The sequence below is a fragment of the Antechinus flavipes genome, chromosome 2, assembly GCF_016432865.1.
Source record: "Antechinus flavipes isolate AdamAnt ecotype Samford, QLD, Australia chromosome 2, AdamAnt_v2, whole genome shotgun sequence".
NCBI classification, from domain to species: domain Eukaryota; kingdom Metazoa; phylum Chordata; class Mammalia; order Dasyuromorphia; family Dasyuridae; genus Antechinus; species Antechinus flavipes.
The window spans coordinates 31688679-31713948 of NC_067399.1; the positions used below are offsets into that span (position 1 = coordinate 31688679).

General features: G+C 44.9%; 2 protein-coding genes across 3 annotated transcripts in view; both read left to right on the plus strand.

Annotated features, from left to right (window-relative positions):
- The window catches only part of DNAH6 (dynein axonemal heavy chain 6), a 206349-nt gene that overhangs the window by 113800 nt on the left and 67279 nt on the right, over window positions 1-25270 (plus strand). Inside the window, exons 53-56 of the mRNA XM_051974340.1 lie at window positions 442-677; window positions 1834-2095; window positions 2819-2942; window positions 5045-5241. Of these exons, the coding sequence (XP_051830300.1) occupies window positions 442-677; window positions 1834-2095; window positions 2819-2942; window positions 5045-5241 (819 nt within the window). The remainder of the gene's footprint in view (window positions 1-441; window positions 678-1833; window positions 2096-2818; window positions 2943-5044; window positions 5242-25270) is intronic.
- On the plus strand, window positions 18302-24608 carry LOC127547426 (triadin-like). 2 transcript variants are annotated; one of them, XM_051974342.1, is made up of 3 exons: window positions 19106-19513; window positions 20230-20334; window positions 21934-24608. In XM_051974342.1, exons 1-3 carry the CDS (start codon window positions 19124-19126, stop codon window positions 24241-24243), a joined length of 2805 nt encoding a protein of 934 aa, XP_051830302.1. In that variant the 5' UTR covers window positions 19106-19123; the 3' UTR covers window positions 24244-24608. The 2 variants fall into 2 exon arrangements, with proteins under 2 accessions (XP_051830301.1, XP_051830302.1); XM_051974341.1 differs by lacking the exons at window positions 19106-19513; window positions 20230-20334 and adding an exon at window positions 18302-19099.

Sequence of the window (25270 nt, forward strand, 5' to 3'; positions counted from 1 at the left end):
ATTAATTTTATACTATTTTGACTAAAGTAATTAATTCGTATCTAATTAAATGTGGCTCGAGATATTTTATACATCATTAACGGTGAATCAAATTACATTTAATTAAGTCACTTGGGTATTTTTCAAAGTTGTAAATAAAATATATACTTTAAAATGAATCAGCACAGTCCTAACATTGAGTATGGGAGAAATGACCTAGAATAAAATGACATAAGAAAACTCCATTTCATTTGGGTGATTATGAACTGAATATTGTGTATGTACTTCCCCCCATTGTTCTTTTGCAGAATAGTTGATTTTCACTACTATTACATGAAATTATCCATCTGCTGGACAAAAAAGAAGGAAGGGGTCAAGCTTAGTTGATCAGATTGCGGCTGATAAGTCTTTGAAATGCCTAAGACAATGGTAATAAATTTTTGGATGAATTTCCATCGCCAGGTCCGTTGTATTATTAAAGAAGATGAAGCCGTAGCCAAGGTGAAAGCTGAAGAAACCCAAGCCATAGCTGATGATGCTCAACGGGATCTGGAGGAGGCTCTCCCAGCCCTAGATGCTGCCAACAAAGCACTGGACTCTTTGGACAAAGCAGATATTTCTGAAATCAGAGTTTTCACCAAGCCGCCAGATATGGTCATGACTGTCATGGAAGCAATTTGCATTCTCCTAAATGCCAAGTGAGCAGTTCCAAATGACTTATCTCTACCATTTATGTGAAAGGCATTGGAGCTAGGACATGGCACTCAGAGTTGGGAGTACTAGGGTTCAAATCCCATTTCAGACTGCACGGGAGTCAATTAAATTTTCTGTCCTTCAGGCTCCCCATCTATAAAAAGAGGAGATTCTCTGAGCTCCTTACGGGTTCCAAATCTATTTCCTCATAGTCCCATTTGTGTGGGACAAAGCTCTGGGGACCTCCATGAAGACAACCCCTGAGTCAAGGCAGATCAGCATTAGGAAAAACCTCTTCAGTAGAGAGAGATAAAAGCCTTTCTAGTCCAAGGACAAAATCAAACTTCTTCAAGCACTTGGACTTGTCAGTGAGACAATAAATCAGGGAGATTATGGGCTTATACCAGACTGGGATAGTCAAATAAAGTGCTAATTTTAATAGATCTTACCTACTTTTTTTAAATCATTACTCACCTAGAAGCTCCTTAGACAAAGTGTATATAGAATGAGTCTCAAAGCCAGGAGGAGTCAGGAAAAGGTACTTAGTTTTGGCTGCATGATCCTGGAAAAGTGACACCCTTAGAATACTCTTGTCTTGAGGTGTCCAACAGCCCTCATACTACATTGTGACCCACAAGATTCCTGAGGAACTAGATGAAGATGTTATTGAGAAATATATGGAATTCAATGTAATTGAAAAATAAAAAGCTATTATTACAAAAAATTAAAATATACAATTAAAAAGAGGAGAAACATTTAACAAAGTAGGTAAAATATAATAGAACATAAGTGTTGTTAAGGCATGTTTTTTTCTAAGTGAAGATATGACCCAAAATGATCTTTATATATGATTCCGGGGCCCCATTTCTATTTGTGTTTGCCATTACTCTAGTCAACCTTTTAAGACATGGTTTGCAGAGAAGTTCTCATCTGTCTTGGTAAAAGAGATTTATTTACCTGGGAGTTCCCTAAGAAGCACAAAGACTGGCATATGATGGGTGTTTAATAAATGCTTGTTGCCTTATTGACAGATACCACAGATCTAATCCCTATCCTTATTGTTTCAATTTAAATTCTTAATACATGTCTTTAAGTTATTTACATGTTCTCTATATGTCTTTATAAAATCTTTATTAATGTGAATTTTAATGTGTCTTACAGACCTGACTGGGCCACGGCAAAACAACTTCTTGGGGATTCTAATTTCCTCAAAAGACTTTTAGACTATGACAAAGAAAATATAAAGGCAATTGTATTGGCAAAGCTCCAGAAATATATTAATAATCCCGACTTTTTGCCTGAAAAAGTAGAAAAAGTATCCAAAGCATGTAAATCTATGTGTATGTGGGTAAGAGCTATGGATTTGTATTCTCGAGTCGTCAAGGAAGTTGAACCCAAAAGACAAAAGCTCCGAGCTGCTCAGGTATATTAACCAGCTCCCTTTGCAATGTTTTCGATAATAGGAAAGCCACATTCCCACCCCACAGCTCTCATCTCAACAATTCCCCTTGAACACATCAGGGGAATAGCCCACCAGCCTCAGTGATCTGGAGAAGGAATGGCTAACCATGCCAGTTGCTTTGCCAAGAAAACCCCAAGTGAGTCACAGAGAGTTAGACACGACTAAAACGACTGAACAACAGCAATAAGATCAAACTATTTAAAATACAAATCCATGGAGCCCAAGTTAAAAATTCCTGCTTATGTCAAATAAAAATAAGGAAAATACTAAGTGGAGCACAGGAGTGCCCCACCCGTAGAGTCCGAATCCTTATTTCCCATAGCACAGATTTTTCATTAAAAAAAAAAAAGGCAGAAAGTTGTCAAACTTGGGTTCATTTCTTTTAAACATCACAAGTGGCATCTGATTCCTTAATGAACTAGCTGCTCCGCTCAGGATCCCCTAGGAGGTGCCATAATCTAACTTCATTGACAAGTCTAATGGGGGATATTTGATATCTTTAAAGAAATCAAGAATTATTCCTCAAGATGGCAAAGTCCTGACAAATAAATCTAAATGTTGTCAAGAGTCAATTGTTAGATGCTAATTTCCATGCCATCCCAGACATTTCCATCTCAAATACAATGTTAAGACAAGTTTCACCCTCCTCGAGGAACCTTTAAAAGCATTTTTTTTTTAAACTAGGCTGAGCTTGATGCTACCATGGCTACCTTAAAAGATAAACAAAAAAAGTTGAGACAAGTAGAAGATCAGATTCAAGCTTTACAAGAGCAGTATGAACAAAGCCTTAATGAAAAAGAGAGTCTCGGTAAGTTGAAAATGTCTGTTTGGGTGATAGGCCATTATTTTAAATGCCCTATTTGTGTTCTCTCCCTCGATTAGAATATGAGGTCCTTGGTGTAGAACATATCACCACACTTAGCACGGTGCTTGGAGCAGTAATCACTCAATTAACCTTTTTTTCCTACATCCATTTTAAGAATTTTTAAAAGGTCCTGTAGCCAATCCAATGGCAGATTTTACAACTACGTCTAAGAATTATTTCTCCGACTTTGCCCCAATTACTTCCTAGTGCATTCTAGTTAGTACGGAATGACTGAAATTTTAAGTACTCCTGGGCTGAAGAAGTTCCTGCATAAATGAAGTGGAACAACAGAATTATATCCATAGAAAAGTTAGACAACAACATACAATAACTCACTTATAGAAGTCCTCCCGAAGGGAGTATGAAGATAAATTATATAGAGCTTAAAGAGTGGACAACACCCGATGTTATGGATGCAGAAGCAGCTGCACAGAAGACACAGCCCTGACTTTTTTTCTTTTTCTTTTTCTTTTCCTTCATTGTCATAAGGAATGACTCTTTATTTAGGTTGGGAAGAAGGGGGAACATATAAGGGAGGAGAGGAGAGAAGATCTAAAAAACCAAACAAATCAATACTTTGAGAAAGTTCTGAAAATTCTGAAAAACAAAAATAAGAAAGTCATGATCGTGAATACGTATCGTGTACATACAGAATACAAATGAACATGGGCAGGGTATGCAGACTGGAAAATGGCATCATCCCCACCCTCAAGGAGCTTGCCTCCGCCTTAGGAATGAGGCAGACAGCAATACTGACAAAGAGAAAGACGTAGAAGTCGCGGTCGTAGAGAGTAGCAGGACGAAAAGGAATGGAAAGATGCCCGATAATTCACGGCCCATGAAAATATATAAAAATCTAAGAAATTGCCTGACACTAAACCCCACAGCTTCAGATGTTCCATAAACATAACCTGAGCACAGACTCAGTGCCAGACAGGATGCTGGAAGCTCGGGGTAGAAAGACAAAGGGAAACAGTCACTGCCCCTCAGGGAGCTGCTAGTCTGGGCTCTCCCAGCATCTAGGGTAAAACTGATGGAGAGAAAAAGCAGAAGCAATATTGTTTTGGAAATACTACATATATATAATCTGGGTACAAAAGGACATGGATACTTATAGGGACCAGTTTACAAGCTGGGTGTAGAGACATAACATAGAGGTAGCAGGGATCTTCAATTTTCTGAATCTTTGTCTTTCTCATTCTCTGCCTCTCTCTCTCTCTCTCTCTCTCTCTCTCTCTCTCTCTCTCTCTCTCTTTCTCTCTCTTTCTCTGTCTGTCTCTCTGTCTCTCTCTGTGTCTCTGTCTCTGTTTGTCTCTCTTGTCCCTGTCTATCTCTCTGTCTCTGTCTCTCTCTGTCTCTCTGTCTCTGTCTCTGTTGTCTGTCTCTTCTCTGTGTCTCTCTCTGTCTCTCTTTTTTGTCTCTCTCTTTCTCTGTCTCTGTATCTCTGTCTCTGTCTCTCTTTCTTTGTCTTTCTCTCTCTCTGTCTCTCTCTGTCTCTGTATCTCTGTCTCTGTCTCTCTCTCTGTCTCTATCTCTGTCTCTGTGTCTCTCTGTCTCTGTCTATGTATCTGTCTCTCTGTCTGTTGTCTGTCTCTTCTCTGTCTCTGTCTCTTTTTTGTCTCCCTCTCTCTTTCTCTGTCTCTGTCTCTCTGTCTCTGTATCTCTGTCTCTCTGTCTGTCTCTGTCTCTCTCTGTCTCTGTATCTGTCTCTTTCTTTGTCTCTCTGTCTCTGTGTCTCTGTCTCTCTGTCTCTGTGTCTCTGTATCTCTGTCTCTGTCTCTCTCTCTCTGTCTCTCTCTGTGTCTCTCTCTCTGTCTCTCTCTGTCTTTGTCTCTCTCTGTCTCTGTATCTGTCTCTGTCTCTCTCTGTCTCTGTCTCTCTCTGTCTCTGTCTCTCTCTGTCTCTCCGTCTCTGTCTGTCTCTGTCTCTCTCTGTCTCTGTCTCTCCGTCTCTCTCTGTCTCTGTCTCTCTCTCCCCACAAACCCCGAGCACCTCGGAACGCCTGCCGGCCGTCACAGCCCCGGTTTCTTGCCCTCCTCCCGCAGCCAAAACCATGGCCCTGACGCAGGCGCGCCTGAATCGCGCCGGGCGCCTCACGGCCGCGCTGGGGGACGAGCAGGTGCGATGGGAAGAGAGCATCGAGAACTTTGAGAGCGAGATCTCCAACATCACCGGGAACGTGTTCATCGCGGCCGCCTGCGTGGCGTACTACGGCGCTTTCACGGCGCTTTACCGGCAGCTGGTGAGTGGGAGCCGGGCCGGGGAACGAGCCTTGGGCTTTTTCCTGCGCCCTCGCCGCCCCACGCGGTGACCTCGGCCTGCAGCCTTCCCTCCCCTCCCCCTTGGTGCATCAGTCCCCTTCGTGCCCTGCGGCCAGCGGTTCTCCCGGGATCCCCCAGGAAGGCCCTAACGCTTGGAAAGCGGGTTTGTCCTTGGGCAGCGCAGGCCAGCGGGCGGAGCGCCCACGTCCCAGCCCCCCTGCCTGGCGCCCGGTCTGGTTCTGCTACCCTCCCCCGCTCCTGGGGACTTTGGCTCCCACACGCCAGAGCCAAGCATCTCGCGAGGGCTGGGCCGGGGGAGGGAGGAGGAGGGCACGGCAGGAATGGCCAGTTTCTATTCTTTCCTGGCATAAAAATGATCGGCAACAGTGAGGAAAGAGCATTAGACGTAGAGGTAGAAGTTGGAGATTCGAATCCTGCTCTGACGGGCTGTGACCAGAAGCAAAGGCTGTTGACAATCAGGTGGCAGAATAGAGAGTCCTGGACCTGAGGCAAACCCTGCCACTAACTGAATTATCCATGGCAAGTCATGGAAACTCTTATCTCAGTTTCCTCATCTATAAAATGGGGATAATGATAGCATCTCATAATAATAGTATTGTTATGGAATTATGTGTAATATGCTTTCCATTGATTAACAAGCTACTATGGGCCAGGCACTGTATTAGGTGCTAAGCATATAAAAAGAGTAGAAGTGACAGTCCCTGCCCTCAGGGAACTTACAGTCTAATAAAGGAGGCAACATGCAAGCAAACATTTAAAAAAAAAAAAGTTATGTTAAAAATAGAAAATAATGAGAAGAAATATACTAGAATTAAGAGGGGAAAAACCTCCAGGAGAAGATGAAGTTTTAGATGAACTTTGAAGGAGGCCAGGGAGGTCAAAAGTCAGAGTGGAGGAAACAGAGTGTTTATTTAAAGCCAGAGCAAATGCTTGGAACAGAGAGATGGAAGGTCTTGTTCATGGAACAACAGGGAAGGCAGTGTCGCTGAATGGAACATGTCACAAAATAAGGCATAAAAAGACTGGGAAGATGGGAGGGAAAGATTAGGAAAGGCTTTGAATGCCAGCATAGCATTTTGTATTACTCTAGCAGGAAAAGGGAGACAGTGGAATTTTTGAGTGAGGAGATGATCTAACCAGTATTTTACAGAAATCACTTTAGTAACTGAATGGAGGATCAGCTGGAGTGGGAGAGCCTTGAGGGAGGCAGACCCTGCTGCTGGATAGGCAGTTGTCTAGGTGTGAGGTCATAAGAGGCTGGACAAGCATGAAAATGTCAGAGGAAAGGGGGTATATTGAAAGATGTTGCAGAGATAAAATTCACAAGAGATTTTGTAGAGGTAAAATCCACACACAAGAGATGCTGCAGAAGGAAAATCTAGGAGAAAGGCCGCAGAGGGGAAATCTAGAACAGAGGCTGCAGAGATGAAATCTAAGAGAGATGCAGAGGCAAAATCTAGGAGAGAGGCTGGACAGGTGAAATCTAAGAGAGAGGCTGCAGAAGTGAAATCTACAAGAAAGGATGTGGAATCTACAAGAGAGGCTGGAGAGGTGAAATCTATGAGAGAGATTGTTGAGGTGAAATCTAGGACAGAGGCTACAGAAGTGAAATCTAAGAGAGATGCAGAAGTGAAATCTAAGAGAGAGGGTACAGAGGTGAAATCTAGGGGAGAGGATGCAGAGGTGAAATCTACAAGAGAGGCAGGAGAGATAAAATCTACCAGAGAAGCTGGAGAGGTGAAATTTACAAGGGAGGCTGGAGAGGTGAAATCTAGGAGAGAGGCTGCAGAGGGGAAATCTAGGAGAGATGCAGAAGTGAAATCTAGGAGAGAGGCTGCAGAGGGGAAATCTAGGAGAGAGATTGTTGAGGTGAAATCTAGGACAGAGGCTACAGAAGTGAAATCTAAGAGAGATGCAGAAGTGAAATCTAAGAGAGAGGGTACAGAGGTGAAATCTAGGGGAGAGGATGCAGAGGTGAAATCTACAAGAGAGGCAGGAGAGATAAAATCTACCAGAGAAGCTGGAGAGGTGAAATTTACAAGGGAGGCTGGAGAGGTGAAATCTAGGAGAGAGGCTGCAGAGGGGAAATCTAGGAGAGATGCAGAAGTGAAATCTAGGAGAGAGGCTGCAGAGGGGAAATCTAGGAGAGATGCAGAAGTGAAATCTAAGAGAGAGGGTACAGAGGTGAAATCTAGGGGAGAGGATGCAGAGGTGAAATCTACAAGAGAGGCTGGAGAGATAAAATCTACCAGAGAAGCTGGAGAGGTGAAATTTACAAGGGAGGCTGGAGAGGTGAAATCTAGGAGAGATGCAGAGGTGAAATCTAGGAGAGAGGCTGCAGAGGGGAAATCTAGGAGAGATGCAGAAATGAAATCTAGGAGAGAGGCTGCAGAGGGGAAATCTAGGAGAGATGCAGAGGGGAAATCTAGGAGAGATGCAGAGGTGAAATTTAAGCTAGAGGTTGCAGAGGCAAGATCAAGGAGAGAGGATGCAGAGGGGAAATCTAGGAGAGATGCAGAGGTGAAATTTAAGGTAGAGATTACAGAGATGAAATCGAAGAGAGAGGCTGAAGAGGGGAAATCTAAGGGAGAAAAAGAGATGAAATTTATGGGAGAGGTTGCAGAGGTGAAATCTAGGAGAGAAGCTGAAGAGGGCAAACCTAGGAGAGATGTCGAGGTGAAATTTAAGGTAGAGATTACAGAGGTGAAATCTAGGAGTGAAGCTGAATTGGGAAAATCTAAAGGAGATGCAGAGGTAAAATCTAGGAGAGAGGTTGCAGAGGGAAAAAGTTGGAGAGAGTCAGCAGAGATGAAATCTAAGAGAGATGCAGAGATGAATTCTAAGGGAGAGGTTGCAGAGGTGATATCTAGCAGAGAGGCTGCAAAGATAAGATCTAGGAGAGAGGTTGCAGAGTTCAAATCAAGGACAGAGGCTGCAGAGGTGAAACCGAGGATAGAGGCTGCAGAGATGAAATCTAAGGGACAAGCAGAGGTGAAATCTAAGGGAGAAGCTGCAGAGGAGAAATCTAGGAGAGAGGCTGCAGAGGGGAAATCTACAAGAGAGGCAGCAGAGATGAAATATAGGAGAGAGGCTATAGAGGTAAAGGCTAAGGGACAGGCTGCGGAGGTGAAATCTAGGAGAGAGGCTGCAGAGGTGAAATCTAGGGGAGAGACTACAGAGGTGAAAACTAAAGGAGAAGCTGCAGAAGAGAAATCTAGGAGAGAGGCTGCAGAGGGTAAATCTACAAGAGAGGCTGCAGTGGTGAAATATAGGAGAGAAGCTACAGAGGTGAAATCTAGGGGAGGGGCTGCAGAGATGAAATCTAAGGGAGAAGCTGCAGAAGAGAAATCTAGGAGAGAGGCTGCAGAGGGGAAATCTACAAGAGAGGCTGCAGAGGGGAAATCTACAAGAGAGGCTGCAGAGGGGAAATCTACAAGAGAGGCTGCAGAGGGGAAATCTAAGAGAGAGGATACAGAGGTGAAATCCAGGGGAGAGGCTGCAGAGATGAAATCTAAGAGAGAAGTTGAAAGGGAGAAATCTAGGAGAGAGGCTGCAGAGGGGAAATCTAAGAGAGAGGCTGCTGTGGTGAAATCTAAGAGACAAGCAGAGGTGAAATCTAAGGGAGAAGCTGAAGGGGAGAAACCTAGAAGAGAGGCTGCAGAGGGGAAATCTACAAGAGAAGCTGCAGAGGTCAAATCTAAGAGAGAGGCAATAGAGGTGAAATCTAGGAGAGATGCAGAGGTGAAATTGAGGAGAGAGGCTACAGAGATGAAATCTAAGAGAGATGCAGAAGTGAAATCTAAGCGAGAGCCTGCAGAGGTGAAATCTAAGGGACAAGCAGAGGTGAAATCTAAGGGAGAAGCTGCAGAGGACAAATCTAGAAGAGAGGCTGCAGAAGGGAAATCTACAAGAGAGAATACAGAGGTGAAATCTAGGAGAGAGGCTACAGAGGTGAAATCTAGGGGAGAGTCTACAGAGATGAAATCTAAGAGAGATGCAGAGGGGGCATCTAGAGGAGAGGCTGCAGAGGTGAAATTTAGGAGAGAAGCTGCAGAGGGGAAATCTAGGGGAGAGACTGCAGAAGTGAAATTGAGGAGAGAGGCTCCAGACATGAAGTCTAAGAGAAATGCAGAGGTGAAATCTAAGAGAGAGGCTGCAGAGGTGAAATCTAAGACAGAGGCTGCAGAGATGAAATCGAGGAGAGATCCAGAGGTGAAATCAAAGAGAGAGCCTGCAGAAGTGAAATCTAAGGGAGATACAGAGGTGAAATCTAGGAGAGAGGCTGCAGAGATAAAATTGAGGATAGAGGTGGCAGCGGTGAAATCAAGGAGAGATGCAGAGATGAAATCTAAGGGACAAGGAGAGGTGAAATCTAAGGGAGAAGCTGCAGAAGACGAATCTAGGAGAGAGGCTGCAGAGGGGAAATCGAGGAGAGAGGCTGCAGAGGTGAAAACTAGGAGAGAGGCTGCAGAGATAAAATTGAGGAGAGAGGCTACAGAGGTGAAATCTAGGGGAGAGGCTACAGAGGGGAAATCTAAGGGAGAGGTTGCAGAAGTGAAATCTAGGAAAGAGGCTGCAGAGGAGAAATCTAGGAAAGAGGCTGCAGAGGGGAAAGCTATGAGAGAGGCTGCAGAGAGGAAATCGAGGGGAGAGACTGCAGAAGTGAAATTGAGGAGAGAGGCTCCAGATATGAAGTCTAAGAGAAATGCAGAGGTGAAATCTAAGAAAGAGGCTGCAGAGGTGAAATCTAAGACAGAGGCTGCAGAGATGAAATCGAGGAGAGATCCAGAGGTGAAATCAAAGAGAGAGCCTGCAGAAGTGAAATCTAAGGGAGATACAGAGGTGAAATCTAGGAGAGAGGCTGCAGAGATAAAATTGAGGATAGAGGTGGCAGCGGTGAAATCAAGGAGAGATGCAGAGATGAAATCTAAGGGACAAGGAGAGGTGAAATCTAAGGGAGAAGCTGCAGAAGACGAATCTAGGAGAGAGGCTGCAGAGGGGAAATCGAGGAGAGAGGCTGCAGAGGTGAAAACTAGGAGAGAGGCTGCAGAGATAAAATTGAGGAGAGAGGCTACAGAGGTGAAATCTAGGGGAGAGGCTACAGAGGGGAAATCTAAGGGAGAGGTTGCAGAAGTGAAATCTAGGAAAGAGGCTGCAGAGGAGAAATCTAGGAAAGAGGCTGCAGAGGGGAAAGCTATGAGAGAGGCTGCAGAGAGGAAATCGAGGAGAGAGGCTGCAGAGGTGAAAACTAGGAGAGAGGCTGCAGAGATAAAATTGAGGAGAGAGGTTACAGAGATGAAATCTAAGGGAGAAGCTGCAGAGGAGAACTCTAAGAGAGCGGCTATAGAGGGGAAATCTACAAGAGAGGCTGCAGAGGTGAAATCTAGGAGAGAGGCTGCAGAGATAAAATTGAGGATAGAGGTGGCAGCGGTGAAATCAAGGAGAGATGCAGAGATGAAATCTAAGGGACAAGCAGAGGTGAAATCTAAGGGAGAAGCTGCAGAAGACAAATCTAGGAGAGAGGCTGCAGAGGGGAAATCGAGGAGAGAGGCTGCAGAGGTGAAAATTAGGAGAGAAGCTGCAGAGATAAAACTGAGGAGAGAGGCTACAGAGATGAAATCTAGGGGAGAGGCTACAGAGGGGAAATCTAAGGGAGAGGCTGCAGAGGTGAAATCTAGGAAAGAGGCTGCAGAGGAGAAATCTAGGAAAGAGGCTGCAGAGGGGAAAGCTATGAGAGAGGCTGCAGAGAGGAAATCGAGGAGAGAGGCTGCAGAGGTGAAAACTAGGAGAGAGGCTGCAGAGATAAAATTGAGGAGAGAGGTTACAGAGATGAAATCTAAGGGAGAAGCTGCAGAGGAGAACTCTAAGAGAGCGGCTATAGAGGGGAAATCTACAAGAGAGGCTGCAGAGGTGAAATCTAGGAGAGAGGCTGCAGAGATAAAATTGAGGATAGAGGTGGCAGCGGTGAAATCAAGGAGAGATGCAGAGATGAAATCTAAGGGACAAGCAGAGGTGAAATCTAAGGGAGAAGCTGCAGAAGACAAATCTAGGAGGGAGGCTGCAGAGGGGAAATCGAGGAGAGAGGCTGCAGAGGTGAAAACTAGGAGAGAAGCTGCAGAGGAGAAATCTAGGAAAGAGGCTTCTGAGGTGAAATCTAGGAGAGAGGCTACAGAGATGAAATCTAGGGGAGAGGCTACAGAGGGGAAATCTAAGGGAGAGGCTGCAGAGGTGAAATCTAGGAAAGAGGCTGCAGAGGTGAAATCTAAGGGACAAGCAGAGGTGAAATCTAAGGGAGAAGTTGCAGAGGAGAAATCTAGGAGAGAGGCTGCAGAGGGGAAATCTAAGGAGAGGCTGCAGAGGTGAAATCTAGGAAAGAGGCTGCAGAGGTGAAATCTAAGGGACAAGCAGAGGTGAAATCTAAGGGAGAAGTTGCAGAGGAGAAATCTAGGAGAGAGGCTGCAGAGGGGAAATCTAAGAGAGAGGCTGCAGAGGTAAAACCAAGGAAAGAGACTGAAGAGATGAAATCTCAGAGAGATGAAGAAGTGAAATCTAGGAGAGAGGCTGCAGAGGTGAAATCGAGAACAGAGGCAGCAGAGATGAAATTGAGGAAGGTGGCAGAGGTGAAATCAAGGAGAGATGCAGAGGTGAAATCTAAGGGACAAGCAGAGGTGAAATCTAAGGGAGAAGCTGCAGAGGAGAAATCTAGGAAAGTGGCTGCAGAGGTGAAATCGAGGAGAGATGCTGCAGAGGTGAAATCTAGAAGAGAGGCTGCAGAGATAAAATTGAGGATAGCGGTGGCAGAGGTGAAATCGAGGAGAGATGCAGAGATGAAATCTAAGGGACAAGCAGAGGTGAAATCTAAGGGAGAAGCTGCAGAGGAGAAATCTAGGAAAGTGGCTGAGGGGAAAGCTACGAAAGAGGCTGCAGAAGGGAAAACTTCCAGAGAGGCTGCAGAGGTGAAATCGAGGAGAGAGGCTATAGAGATGGAATCTAAGAGAGATGCAGAGGAGAAATCTAGGAGGGAGGATGCAGAGGTGAAATCTAAGAGACAAGCAAAGGTGAAATCTAAGGGAGAAACTGCAGAGGGGAAATCTAGGAAAGTGGCTGCAGAGGGGAAAACTACGAGAGAGACTGCAGAGGTGAAATCTAGTAGAGATGCTGCAGAGGTGAAATCTAGGAGAGAGGCTGCAGAGGTAAAATTGAGGAGAGAGGTGGCAGAGGTGAAATCGAGGAGAGATGCAGAGATGAAATCTAAGGAACAAGCAGAGGTGAAATCTAAGGGAGAAGCTGCAGAGGAGAAATCTAGGAAAGTGGCTGCAGAGGGGAAAGCTACGAAAGAGGCTGCAGAAGGGAAAACTTCAAGAGAGGCTGCAGAGGTGAAATCGAGGAGAGAGGCTATAGAGATGAAATCTAAGAGAGATGCAGAGGAGAAATCTAGGAGGGAGGATGCAGAGGTGAAATCTAAAGGACAAGCAAAGGTGAAATCTAAGGGAGAAGCTGCAGAGGAGAAAGCTAAGAAAGTGGCTGCAGAGGGGGAAGCTATGAGAGAGGCTGCAGAGATGAAACCGAGGAGAGAGGCTGTAGAGATGAAATCTAAGAGAGATGCAGAGGAGAAATTTAGGAAAGTGGCTGCAGAGGGGGAAACTACGAGAGAGGCTGCAGAGATGAAACCGAGGAGAGAGGCTGTAGAGATGAAATCTAAGAGAGATGCAGAGGAGAAATTTAGGAAAGTGGCTGCAGAGGGGGAAAACTACGAGAGAGGCTGCAGAGATGAAACCGAGGAGAGAGGCTGTAGAGATGAAATCTAAGAGAGATGCAGAGGTGAAATCTAGGAAAGTAGCTGCAGAGGGGAAAACTACAAGAGAGGTTGCAGAGGTAAAACCAAGTAAAGAGGCTGCAGAGATGAAATCTAAGAGAGATGCAGAGGTGAAATCTAAGGGAGAAGCTACAGAGGTGAAATCTAAGGGAGAAGCTATAGAGGTGAAATCTAGGACAGAGGCTTCAGAGGTGAAATCTAAGAGAGATGCAGAGATGAAATCTAAAGGACAAGCTGAGGTGAAGTCTAAGGGAGAAGCTGCAGAGGCGAAATCTAGGAGAGAGGCTGCAGGGATGACATCTAAGAGAGATGCAGAGGTGAAATCTAGGAGAGAGGGTGCTGAGATGAAAACTAGGGGAGAGGCTTCAGAGGGGAAATCTAGGAGAGATGCTGCAGAGTTGAAATCTAAGGGAGAAGCTGCAGAGGTGAAATATAGGACAGAGGCTTCAGAGATGAAATCTAAGAGAGATGCAGAGGCAAAATCTAAGAGAGAGGCTGCAGAGATGAAATCTAAGAGAGATGCAGAGGTGAAATCTAAGAGAGAAGCCGCAGAGGAGAAATCTAGGAGAGAGGCTGCTGAGTTGAAATCTAGGAAAGAGGCTTCTGAGGTGAAATCTAGGAGAGAAGCTACAGAAGTGAAATCTAAGGGAGATACAGAGGGGAAATCTAGGAGAGATGCGGCAGAGGTGAAATCTGGGAGAGAGGCTGCAGAGGTGAAATCTAAGAGAGAGGTTGTAGAGGTGAAATCTAAGGGAGAAGCTGCAGAGGAGAAATCTAAGAGAGAGGCTGCTGAGTTGAAATCTAGGAAAGAGGCTTCCGAGGTGAAATCTAGGAGAGAGGCTGCAGAAGTGAAATCTAAGGGAGATGCAGAGGGGAAATCTAGGAGAGATGCGGCAGAGGTGAAATCTGGGAGAGAGACTGCAGAGGTGAAATCTAAGAGAGAGGTTGTAGAGGTGAAATCTAAGGGAGAAGCAGAGGTGAGATCTAGGAGGGAAGTTGCAGAGGTGACATCTAGGAGGGAGGCTGCTGAGATGATATCTAGGGGAGAGGCTTCAGAGGTGAAATCTAGGAGAGAGTTAGCAGAGGTGAAATCTAAGGGAGATGCAGAGGTGAAATGTAGGAGAGATGCACATGTGAAATCTAAAAGAAAGGCTGCAGAGGGGAAATCTAGCAGAGAGGCTGAAGAGGGGAAATCTGGCAGAGAGGCTGAAGAGGCGAGATTTAGGAGACATGCAGGGGTAAAATCTAGGAGAGAGGCTGCAGAGGTGAAATCTAAAGGAGATGCAGAGGTGAAATCTAAAGGAGATGCAGAGGTAAAAACTAGGAGAGATGCAGAGGTAAAAACTGTGGAAGAGACTCCAAAGGTGAAATCTAAGGGAGAGGCTGCAGAGAGGAAATCTAGGAGAGATGGTGCAGAGGTGAAATTGAGGACAGAGGTTGCAGAGGTGAAATCTAAGGAAGATGAGGTGAAATCTACAAGCAAGGTTACAGAGAGGAAATCTAGGAGAGAAGCTACAGAGGTGAAATTTAAGGGAGATGCAGAGGGGAAATCTAAGGGAGAGGCTGCAGAGGGGAAATCTAGGAGAGATACAGATGTGAAATCTAGCAGAGAGGCTGCAGAGGTGAAATCTAAGGGAGATGCAGAGGTGAAAACTAGGAAAGATGCAGAGGTGAAATCTAAAGGAGAGACTGCAGAAGGAAAATCTAGGGGAGAGCCTGCAGAGAGGAAATCTGGGAGAGATACAGAGATAAAATCTGGGAGAGAGGCTGCAGAGGTGAAATCTAAGAGAGATGCAGAGGTGAAATCTAAGGGAGATGCAGAGGTGAAATCTGGGAGAGAGACTGAAGAGGTGAAATTTAAGAAAGATGCAGAGATGAAATCAAAGGGAGAGGCTGTAAAGGGGAAATCTAAGAAAGATGCAGAGGTGAAATCTAAAGGAGAAGCAGAAGTGAAATCTAGGAGAGAGGCTGTAGAGATGAAATCTAAGGGAGATGCAGAGGTGAAATCTAAGGAATATGCAGAGGTGAAATCTAGGAGAGAGGTTACAGAGGTGAAATTTAAGAAAGATGCAGAAATGAAATCTAAGAGGGATGCTGAGGTGAAATCTGGAAGAGAGGCTACAGAGGTGAAATCTAAGAGAGATGCAGAGATGAAATCTAAGAAAGATGCAGAAGTGAAAACTAAGAGAGAGGCAGCAGAGGTGAAATCTAAGGGAGAAGCTGCAGAGGTAAAATTTACAAGAGAGGCTACAGAGGTGAAATCTAAGACAGATGCAGAGGTGAAACCTAAAGGAGAAGCAGAGGTGAAATCAAGGAGAGAGGCTGTAGAGGTGAAATCTAAAGGAGATTCAGAGGTGAAATCTAAGGAATATGCAGAGGTGAAATCTAGGAGAGAGGCTACAGAAGTGAAATTTAAGAAAGATGCAGAGATAAAATCTAAGAGGGATGCAGAGGTGAAATCTAGGAGAGAGGCTACAGAAGTGAAATTTAAGAAAGATGCAGAGATAAAATCTAAGAGGGATGCAGAGGTGAAATCTCGGAGAGAGGCTACAGAAGTGAAATCTAAAAAAGATACAGAGATGAAATCTAAGAGAGATGCAGAGGTGAAATCTGGGAGAGAGGCTGCAGAGGTGAAATCTAAGAAAGATGCAGAGGTGAAAACTAAGAGAGAGGCAGCAGAGGTGAAATCTAAGGGAGAGGCTGGAAAGGTGAAATCTAGGAGAGAGGCTGCAAAGGGGAAATCTAGGGGAGAGGCTGCAGAGAGGAAATCTAGGAGAGATGGTGCAGAGGTGAAATTTAGGAGAGAGGTTGCAGGGGTGAAATCTAAGAAAGATGCAGAGGTGAAATCTAAGGAAGATGCACAGGTGAAATCTAAGAGAGAGGCTGCAGAGGTGACATCTAGGAGAGAGGCTACAGAGGTGAAAACTAAGAGAAATGCAGAGGTTAAATCTAAGAGAGAGGCTACAGAGGTGAAATCTAAGGGAGAGGCTGCAGAAGTGAAATCTAAGGGAGAGGCTGCAGAGGTAAAATCTAAAGGAGAAGAAGAGGTGAAATCTAAGGAAGAAGCAGAAATGATATCTAGGAGAGAAGCTGCAGAGATGAAATCTAAGGGAGATGCAGAGGTAAAATCTAAGGAAGATGCAGAGGTGAAATCTAAGGAAGATGCAGAGGTAAAATCTAAGGAAGATGCAGAGGTGAAATCTAAGGGAGATGCAGAGGTGAAATCTAGGAGAGAGGCTGCAGAGGTGAAATCTAAGGGAGATGCAGAGGCAAAATCGAAGGGAGATGCAGAGGTGAAATCGAAGGGAGATGCAGAGGTGAAATCGAAGGGAGATGCTGAGGTGAAATTTAAGGGAGATGCTGAGGTGAAATATGCAGAGGTGAAATTTAAGGGAGATGCAGAGGTGAGATCTAAGAGTGAAGCAAAGGTCAAATCTAGGAGAGATGTGACAGATGTGAAATCTAAGGGAGATGCAGAGGTGAAATCCAAGGAAAAAGAAGAGGTAAAATCCAGGAAAGAGGAGGCAGATGTGAAATCTAAGGGAGATGCTGAGGTAAAATCTAAGGGAGATGCAGAAGTGAAATCTAAGGGAGATGCAGAGGTGAAATCAAAGGAAGAAGCCGCAGAGGTGAAATCTAAGGAAGAAGCCGCAGAGGTGAAATCTAAGGGAGATGCAGAGCTGAAATCTAAGGAAGTAGCTGCAGAGGTGAAATCTGAGGGAGATTCAGGGCTGGAATCTAAGGGAGAAGCAGAGGTTAAATTTAAGTTAGAGATTGTAGAGGTGAAATCTAAGGAAAAAGCACAGGTGAAATCAAAGGAAGAGGCTGCAGAGGTGAAATCTAAGAGAGATCCAATGCTGAAATCTGGGAGAGAGTTGACAGAGGTCGAATCCATGGAAGAGGCAACAGATGTGAAATCTAGGGGAGATGCTGCAGAGGTGAAATCTAGAAGAGAAGCTACAGAGGAGAAATCTAAGAGGTATGCAGAGGGGAGATATAAGGAAGAGGCTCCAGAGGTGAAATCTAGCAGAGATGCAGAGGTGAAATCTCGGAAAGAGGCTTCAGAGGAGAAATCTTGGGAAGAGGCTGCAGAGGTGAAATCTAGGAGAGATTCAGTGGTGAAATCTAGGAGAGAGGCTGCAGAAGTTGAATTCAGGAGAGAGGGTGCAGAGATGAAATCTAAGAGAGATTCAGAGGTAAAATCTAGGAGAGAGGCAGAGGTGAAATTTAGGAGAGATGCAGCAATGAAATCTAAGAGAAAGGCTGTAGTGGTGAAATATAGGGTAGAGCCTGCAGAGGTAAAATCTAGGAGAGAGGATACAGAGGCGAAATCTAGGAGAGAGGCTGTAGAGGTGAAATCTAGAGTAGAGCCTGCAGAGGTTAAATCTAGGAGAGAGGATACAGAGGTGAAACCTAAGAGAGAGGCTGGAGAGGTGAAATCTAGAAGAGAAGCAGAGGGGAAATTAAGGAGAGATATTGGAGAAGTGAAATATAGTAGAGAGGCTGCAGTGGGGAAATCTAGAAGAGATGCAGAGGTGAAATCTAGGAGAGAGGCAGAGGTGAAATCTAGGAGAGATGCAGAGGTGAAATCTGGGAGAGATGCAGAGGTGAAATCTGGGAGAGAGACTGCAGAGGTGAAATCTGGGAGAGAGACTGCAGAGGTGAAATCTAAGAGAGATGCAGAGGTGAAATCTAGGAGAGATACAGAAGTGAAATCTAGAAGTGAGGCTATAGAGGTGAAATCTAAGGGAGATGCAGAGGTGAAATCTAGGAGAGAGACTGCAGAGGTGAAATCTAAGAGAGATGGAGAAGTGAAATCTACAAGAAGAGAGGCTGTGGAGGTGAAATCTAGGCGAGAGGCTGTAGAGGTGAAATCTAGAGTAGAGCCTGCAGAGGTTAAATCTAGGAGAGAGGATACAGAGGTGAAACCTAAGAGAGAGGCTGGAGAGGTGAAATCTAGAGTAGAGCCTGCAGAGGTTAAATCTAGGAGAGAGGATACAGAGGTGAAATCTAAGAGAGAGGCTGGAGAGGTGAAATCTAGAAGAGAAGCAGAGGGGAAATTAAGGAGAGATATTGGAGAAGTGAAATATAGTAGAGAGGCTGCAGTGGGGAAATCTAGAAGAGATGCAGAGGTGAAATCTAGGAGAGAGGCAGAGGTGAAATCTAGGAGAGAGGATGTAGAGATGAAATCTAGGGTAGAGCCTGCAGAGGTGAAATCTGGGAGAGATGCAGAGGTGAAATCTAGAAGAGAGGCTGTAGAGGTGAAATCTAGGGTACAGCCTGCAGAGGTAAAATCTAGGAGAGATGCAGAGGTGAAATCTAGGAGAGATGCAAAGGTGAAATCTAGGAGAGAGGCTGTAGAGATGAAATCTAAGGGAGATGAAGAGGTGAAATCTAGGAGAGAGGCAGAGGTGAAATCTGGGAGAGAGGCTGCAGAGGTGAAATCTGGGAGAGAGGCAGAGGTGAAATCTAGGGGAGAGGATGCAGAGGTGAAATCTGGGAGAGAGGCTGCAGAGGTGAAATCTAAGGGAGATGAAGAGGTGAAATCTAGGAGAGAGGCAGAGGTGAAATCTAGGAGAGAGGATGTAGAGATGAAATCTAGGGTAGAGCCTGCAGAGGTGAAATCTAGGAGAGATGCAGAGGTGAAATCTAGGAGAGAGGCTGTAGAGGTGAAATCTAGGGTACAGCCTGCAGAGGTAAAATCTAGGAGAGATGCAGAGGTGAAATCTAGGAGAGATGCAGAGGTGAAATCTAGGAGAGAGGCAGAGGTAAAATCTAGGAGAGAGGATGTAGAGGTGAAATCTAAGAGAGATGAAGAGGTGAAATCTAGGGGAGAGGATAAAGAAGCGAAACCTAGGAGAGAGGCTGCAGAGGTGAAATCTAGAAGAGATGCAGAGGTGAAATTGAGGAGAGATGCTGGAGAAGTGAAATATAGGAAAGAGGCTGCAGTGGGGAAATCTAGGAGAGATGCAGAGGTGAAATCTATAAGAGAGGCTGAAGAGGTAAAACCTAGGAGAGAGGCAGAGATGAAATCTAGGAGAGAGGATATAGAGGTGAAATCTAGGGTAGAACCTGCAGAGGTAAAATCTAGAAGCGATGCAGAGGTGAAATCTAGGGGAGAGGATGCAGAGGTGAAATCTAGGAGATATGCAGAGGTGAAATCTAGGAGAGAGGCTGTAGAGGTGAAATCTAGGGTACAGCCTGCAGAGGTAAAATCTAGGAGAGATGCAGAGGTGAAATCTAGGAGAGAGGCTGTAGAGATGAAATCTAGGATAGAGCCTGCAGAGGTAAAATCTAGGAGAGAGGATGTAGAGGTGAAATCTAAGAGAGATGAAGAGGTGAAATCTAGGGGAGAGGATAAAGAGGCGAAACCTAGGAGAGAGGCTGCAGAGGTGAAATCTAGAAGAGATGCAGAGGTGAAATTGAGGAGAGATGCTGGAGAAGTGAAATATAGGAAGAGGCTGCAGTGGGGAAATCTAGGAGAGATGCAGAGGTGAAATCTATAAGAGAGGCTGAAGAGGTAAAATCTAGGAGAGAGGCAGAGATGAAATCTAGGAGAGAGGATGTAGAGGTGAAATCTAGGGTACAGCCTGCAGAGGTAAAATCTAGGAGAGAGGCAGAGGTAAAATCTAGGAGAGATGCAGAGGTGAAATCTAGGAGAGAGGATGCAGAGGTGAAATCTAGGAGATATGCAGAGGTGAAATCTAGGAGAGAGGCTGTAGAGGTGAAATCTAGGAGAGATGCAGAGGTGAAATTGAGGAGAGATGCTGGAGAAGTGAAATATAGGAAAGAGGCTGCAGTGGGGAAATCTAGGAGAGATGCAGAGGTGAAATCTATAAGAGAGGCTGAAGAGGTAAAATCTAGGAGAGAGGCAGAGATGAAATCTAGGAGAGAGGATGTAGAGGTGAAATCTAGGGTAGAGCCTGCAGAGGTAAAATCTAGGAGAGAGGCAGAGGTAAAATCTAGAAGAGATGCAGAGGTGAAATCTAGGGGAGAGGATGCAGAGGTGAAATCTAAGGGAGATGAAGAGGTGAAATCTAGGAGAGAGGATGTAGAGGTGAAATCTAGGGTAGAGCCTGCCGAGGTAAAATCTAGGAGAGATGCAGAGGTGAAATCTAGGAGAGATGCAGAGGTGAAATTGAGGAGAGATGCTGGAGAAGTGAAATATAGGAAAGAGGCTGCAGTGGGGAAATCTAGGAGAGATGCAGAGGTGAAATCTATAAGAGAGGCTGAAGAGGTAAAATCTAGGAGAGAGGCAGAGATGAAATCTAGGAGAGAGAATGTAGAGGTGAAATCTAGAGGAGAGGATAAAGAGGCGAAACCTAGGAGAGAGGCTGCAGAGGTGAAATCTAGAAGAGATGCAGAGGTGAAATTGAGGAGAGATGCTGGAGAAGTGAAATATAGGAAAGAGGCTGCAGTGGGGAAATCTAGGAGAGATGCAGAGGTGAAATCTATAAGAGAGGCTGAAGAGGTAAAATCTAGGAGAGAGGCAGAGATGAAATCTAGGAGAGAGGATGTAGAGGTGAAATCTAGGGTAGAGCCTGCAGGGGTAAAATCTAGGAGAGAGGCAGAGGTAAAATCTAGGAGAGATGCAGAGGTGAAATCTAGGGGAGAGGATGCAGAGGTGAAATCTAGGAGATATGCAGAGGTGAAATCTAGGAGAGAGGCTGTAGAGGTGAAATCTAGGGTACAGCCTGCAGAGGTAAAATCTAGGAGAGATGCAGAGGTGAAATCTAGGAGAGAGGCTATAGAGATGAAATCTAGAGTAGAGCCTGCAGAGGTAAAATCTAGGAGAGAGGCAGAGGTAAAATCTAGGAGAGAGGATGTAGAGGTGAAATCTAAGAGAGATGAAGAGGTGAAATCTAGGGGAGAGGATAAAGAAGCGAAACCTAGGAGAGAGGCTGCAGAGGTGAAATCTAGAAGAGATGCAGAGGTGAAATTGAGGAGAGATGCTGGAGAAGTGAAATATAGGAAAGAGGCTGCAGTGGGGAAATCTAGGAGAGATGCAGAGGTGAAATCTATAAGAGAGGCTGAAGAGGTAAAATCTAGGAGAGAGGCAGAGATGAAATCTAGGAGAGAGGATGTAGAGGTGAAATCTAGGGTAGAGCCTGCAGAAGTAAAATCTAGGAGAGAGGCAGAGGTAAAATCTAGGAGAGATGCAGAGGTGAAATCTAGGAGAGAGGCTGTAGAGGTGAAATCTAGGGTACAGCCTGCAGAGGTAAAATCTAGGAGAGATGCAGAGGTGAGATCTAGGAGAGATGCAGAGGTGAAATCTAGGAGAGAGGCTATAGAGATGAAATCTAGGGTAGAGCCTGCAGAGGTAAAATCTAGGAGAGAGGCAGAGGTAAAATCTAGGAGAGATGCAGAGGTGAAATCTAGGAGAGAGGCTGTAGAGATGAAATCTAGGGTAGAGCCTGCAGAGGTAAAATCTAGGAGAGAGGCAGAGGTGAAATCTAGGAGAGAGGATGTAGAGGTGAAATCTAAGAGAGATGAAGAGGTAAAATCTAGGAGAGAGGATGCAGAGGCGAAACCTAGGAGAGAGGCTGTAGAGATGAAATCTAGGGTAGAGCCTGCAGAGGTAAAATCTAGGAGAGAGGCAGAGGTGAAATCTAGGAGAGAGGATGTAGAGGTGAAATCTAAGAGAGATGAAGAGGTAAAATCTAGGAGAGAGGATAAAGAGGCGAAACCTAGGAGAGAGACTGCAGAGGTGAAATCTAGGAGAGATGCAGAGGTGAAATTGAGGAGAGATGCTGGAGAAGTGAAATATAGGAAAGAGGCTGCAGTGGGGAAATCTAGGAGAGATACAGAGGTGAAATCTATCAGAGAGGCTGAAGAGGTAAAATCTAGGAGAGAGGCAGAGATGAAATCTAGGAGAGAGGATGTAGAGGTGAAATCTAGGGTAGAGCCTGCAGAAGTAAAATCTAGGAGAGAGGCAGAGGTAAAATCTAGGGGAGAGGATACAGAGGTGAAACCTAGGAGAGAGGCTGGAGAAGTGAAATCTAGGAGAGATTCAGAGGGAAAATCTACAAGAGAGACTGCAGAGATAAAATCTAGGACAGAGGCTGCAGAAATGAAATCCAAGAGAATAGTTGCAGAGGTGAAATCTAGGAGAGATGCAGAGAGGAAATCTAGGAGAGCAGCTTCAGAGGGGAAATCTAGGAGAGAAGCTGCAAAGGCCAGGTCTACAAGAGATGGTGCAAAGGTGAAATCTAGGAGAGAGGCTGCAGAGGTGAGAGGTAGAGGAGAGACTGCAGAGGGGAAAGCTATGAGAGAGTCTGCAGAGGTGAAATCTAGGAGAGATGCAGTGGTGAAATCTAGGAGAGATGCAGTGGTGAAATCTAGGAAAGATGCAGAGATGAAATCTAAGAGAGATGCTGCAGAGGTGAAATCTAGGACAAAGGCTGCAGAGGTGAAATCTAGCAGAGAGGCTGCAGAAGCGAGATCTATGAGAGAGGCTGCAGAGGTGAAATTTAGGAGAGAGTTTTCAGAGAAGAAATCTAGGAGAGAGGCTGCAGAGGGGAAATCTAGGAGAGAGGTTTCAGAGGTAAAATCTAGCAGAGAGGTTGCAGAGGAGAAATCTAGTGGAGAGGGTGCAGAATTGAAATCTAGCAGAGAAGGTGCAGAGGAGAAATCTAGGAAAGAGGCTGCAGAAGTAAAATCTAAGGAAGAGGCTGCAGAGGCAAGATCTAGGAGAGAGGCTACAGAAGTGAAAGCTAGGGGAGAGGCTGCAGCAGTGAAATCTAGGAGAGAGGCTGCAGAGGTGAAAACTAGGAGAGAGGCTGCAGAGGCCAAATCTAGGAGACAGCATGCAGAGGGGAATTCTAGGAAAAATGCTGCAGAGATGAAATCTAGGAGAGATGCAGAGAGGAAATCTAGAAAAGATGCAGAGAGGAAATTTAGGAGTGAGGATGCAGAAGGGAAATCTAGGAGAGAGCCTGCAAAGGTGAAATCTAGGGCAGAGTCTACAGCAGTGAAATCTAGAGGAGAGGCTGCAGAGGGGAAATCTACCAGAGATGCTCTTGAGGTGAAATCTAGGAGAGATGCGGAGAGGAAATCTAGTAGAGATGCAGAGATGAAATCTAGGAGTGATGCAGAGGTGAAATCCAGAAGAAAGCCTGCAGAGGGGAAATCTAGTAGAGAGGCTGCAGAGGTGAAATCTAAGAGAGATGCAGACATAAAATGTAGCAGAAAGGCTCCAGAGGTGAAATCTAGAAGAGATGCAGAGGTAAAATCTAAGAGAACGGCTGCAGAGGTGAAATCTAGGAGAGATGGTGCGGAAGTGAAATCTAGGAGAGAGACTGCAGAGATGAAATCTAGGAGAGATGCAGAGCTGAAATCTAGCAGAAAGGCTGCAGAGGGGAAATCTAGGGAAGAGGCTGCAGAGGTGAAATCTATGAGAGAGACTGCAGAGGTAAAATCTAGGAGAGATGCAGAGGTGAAATCTAGCAGAAAGGCTGCAGAGGGGAAATTCAGGGGAGATGCTACAGAGGTGAAATTTAGGGGAAAGGTTACAGAAGGAAAATCTACCAGAGATGCTGCTGAGTTGAAATCTAAGAGAGATGCAGAGAGGAAATCTAGGAGATATATAGAGGTGAAATCTAAGGGTGAGGCTGCAAAGGTGAAATCTAGGAGAGAGGCTGCAGAATTGAAAGCTAGGAGAGAGACTGCAGAGGGGAAATCTAGGAGAGAGGCTGCAGAGGTGAAATCTAAGGGAGATGCAAAGGTAAAATCTAGAAAAAAGACTTCAGAGGGGAAATCTACCAAAGATGCTGATGAGGTGAAATCTAAGAGAGATGCAGAGAGGAAATCTAGGAGAGAAGCTGAAGAGGAGAAATCTGAGAAAGAGTTTGCCAAGGTTGAATCCACGGAAGGGGCTGCAGTGGTGAAATCTGGGAGAGAGGCTGTAGAGGTCAAATCCATGGAAGAGGCTACAGAGGTGAAATCTGGGAGAGAGGCTGCAGAGGTGAAATCTATGAGAGAGGCTGCAGAAGTGAAATCTACAAGAGAGGCTGCAAAGGTCAAATCTACCAGTGTTGCTGCTGAGAAGAAATCTCTAAGGCATGTTGCAGAAATGAAATTAACAAGCCTTGACAACAGCTTGAATATGGAAGATGAGAACGGGGGAGCAGTTCACGATATGTCCTAGGTGGGGAACCTGAGAGATTAAGAATATGGCTTTGCCCCTTTCCAGTCATAGGGAAGTTAGGATTTGGGAAGGGTTTAGTGAGAAAGATGATGAGTTCTGTTTTAGAGAATTTAAGACATCTACTAAATATTCGGTTCAAGACATCAGTAAGGCAATTGGAGATATGGGACTAGAGATCAATAAAGTGATAGTAAAGTGGACAAGACAGGTAAACTTGATACTCATCAGCATAGAGATAGTGATTAAATCCATGGAAGCTGATGAGATGACCAAGTGATGTTAACTAGAGGGAGAAGAGAAGAGGTCCCAGGACAGAGCCCAAAGGGACAGTTATGTTTGGAGGAAACGATCTGGAAGAGGCTACAGCAAAGGTAGACAGAAGAGGAATAGTGTCTTCCCTCAAATCCAATTCATTTGCAGGTCAGGATATCACCTCCCTGATGTCATGGTTCTCTTCCAGAATGAAGGACAAACAACAAGTTAGATAAGTATGAGGAGAACCGTGAGAGACTGGCCACTGTGCATGCTGCAGCTTTTTGGAGCCCCAGCTGATCAGATGGATCAGGTAGACATCAGAGGTGGAAAGCAGTCTTGTAAAGGGCTCAGCAGCCCTCACCCCTGGAAGTACTAGTCTTCTCTGAATACACCCTGTACTCACTAGAGCATGGATAGGAAATGAAGTCTACCCTATATATAATTTTTTTGAGATACATACAATCTTTTTAAGTGCCCAAATGACTTTAAGCTTTTTTAATGGCCATCCTTCTTTCTCATTTCTTGCCATATTAAGTAGAGCATGCTGAATATAATTAATTTAGATGATCACGCTTCTCTTCGTGAAATCAATTAATTCACTTTAATTCTCTGATTTACTTTACAAATACAAAGCACTTTGCATACATGACTTTATTTGACTTTCACACTAAGAGATGTTTACTATGAATGGTTTTAATTTCCATTTTATAAATGAAGAAACTGAGATTCATAGAGATTAAGATTTACCCAAAGATACATAACTAATAATCTG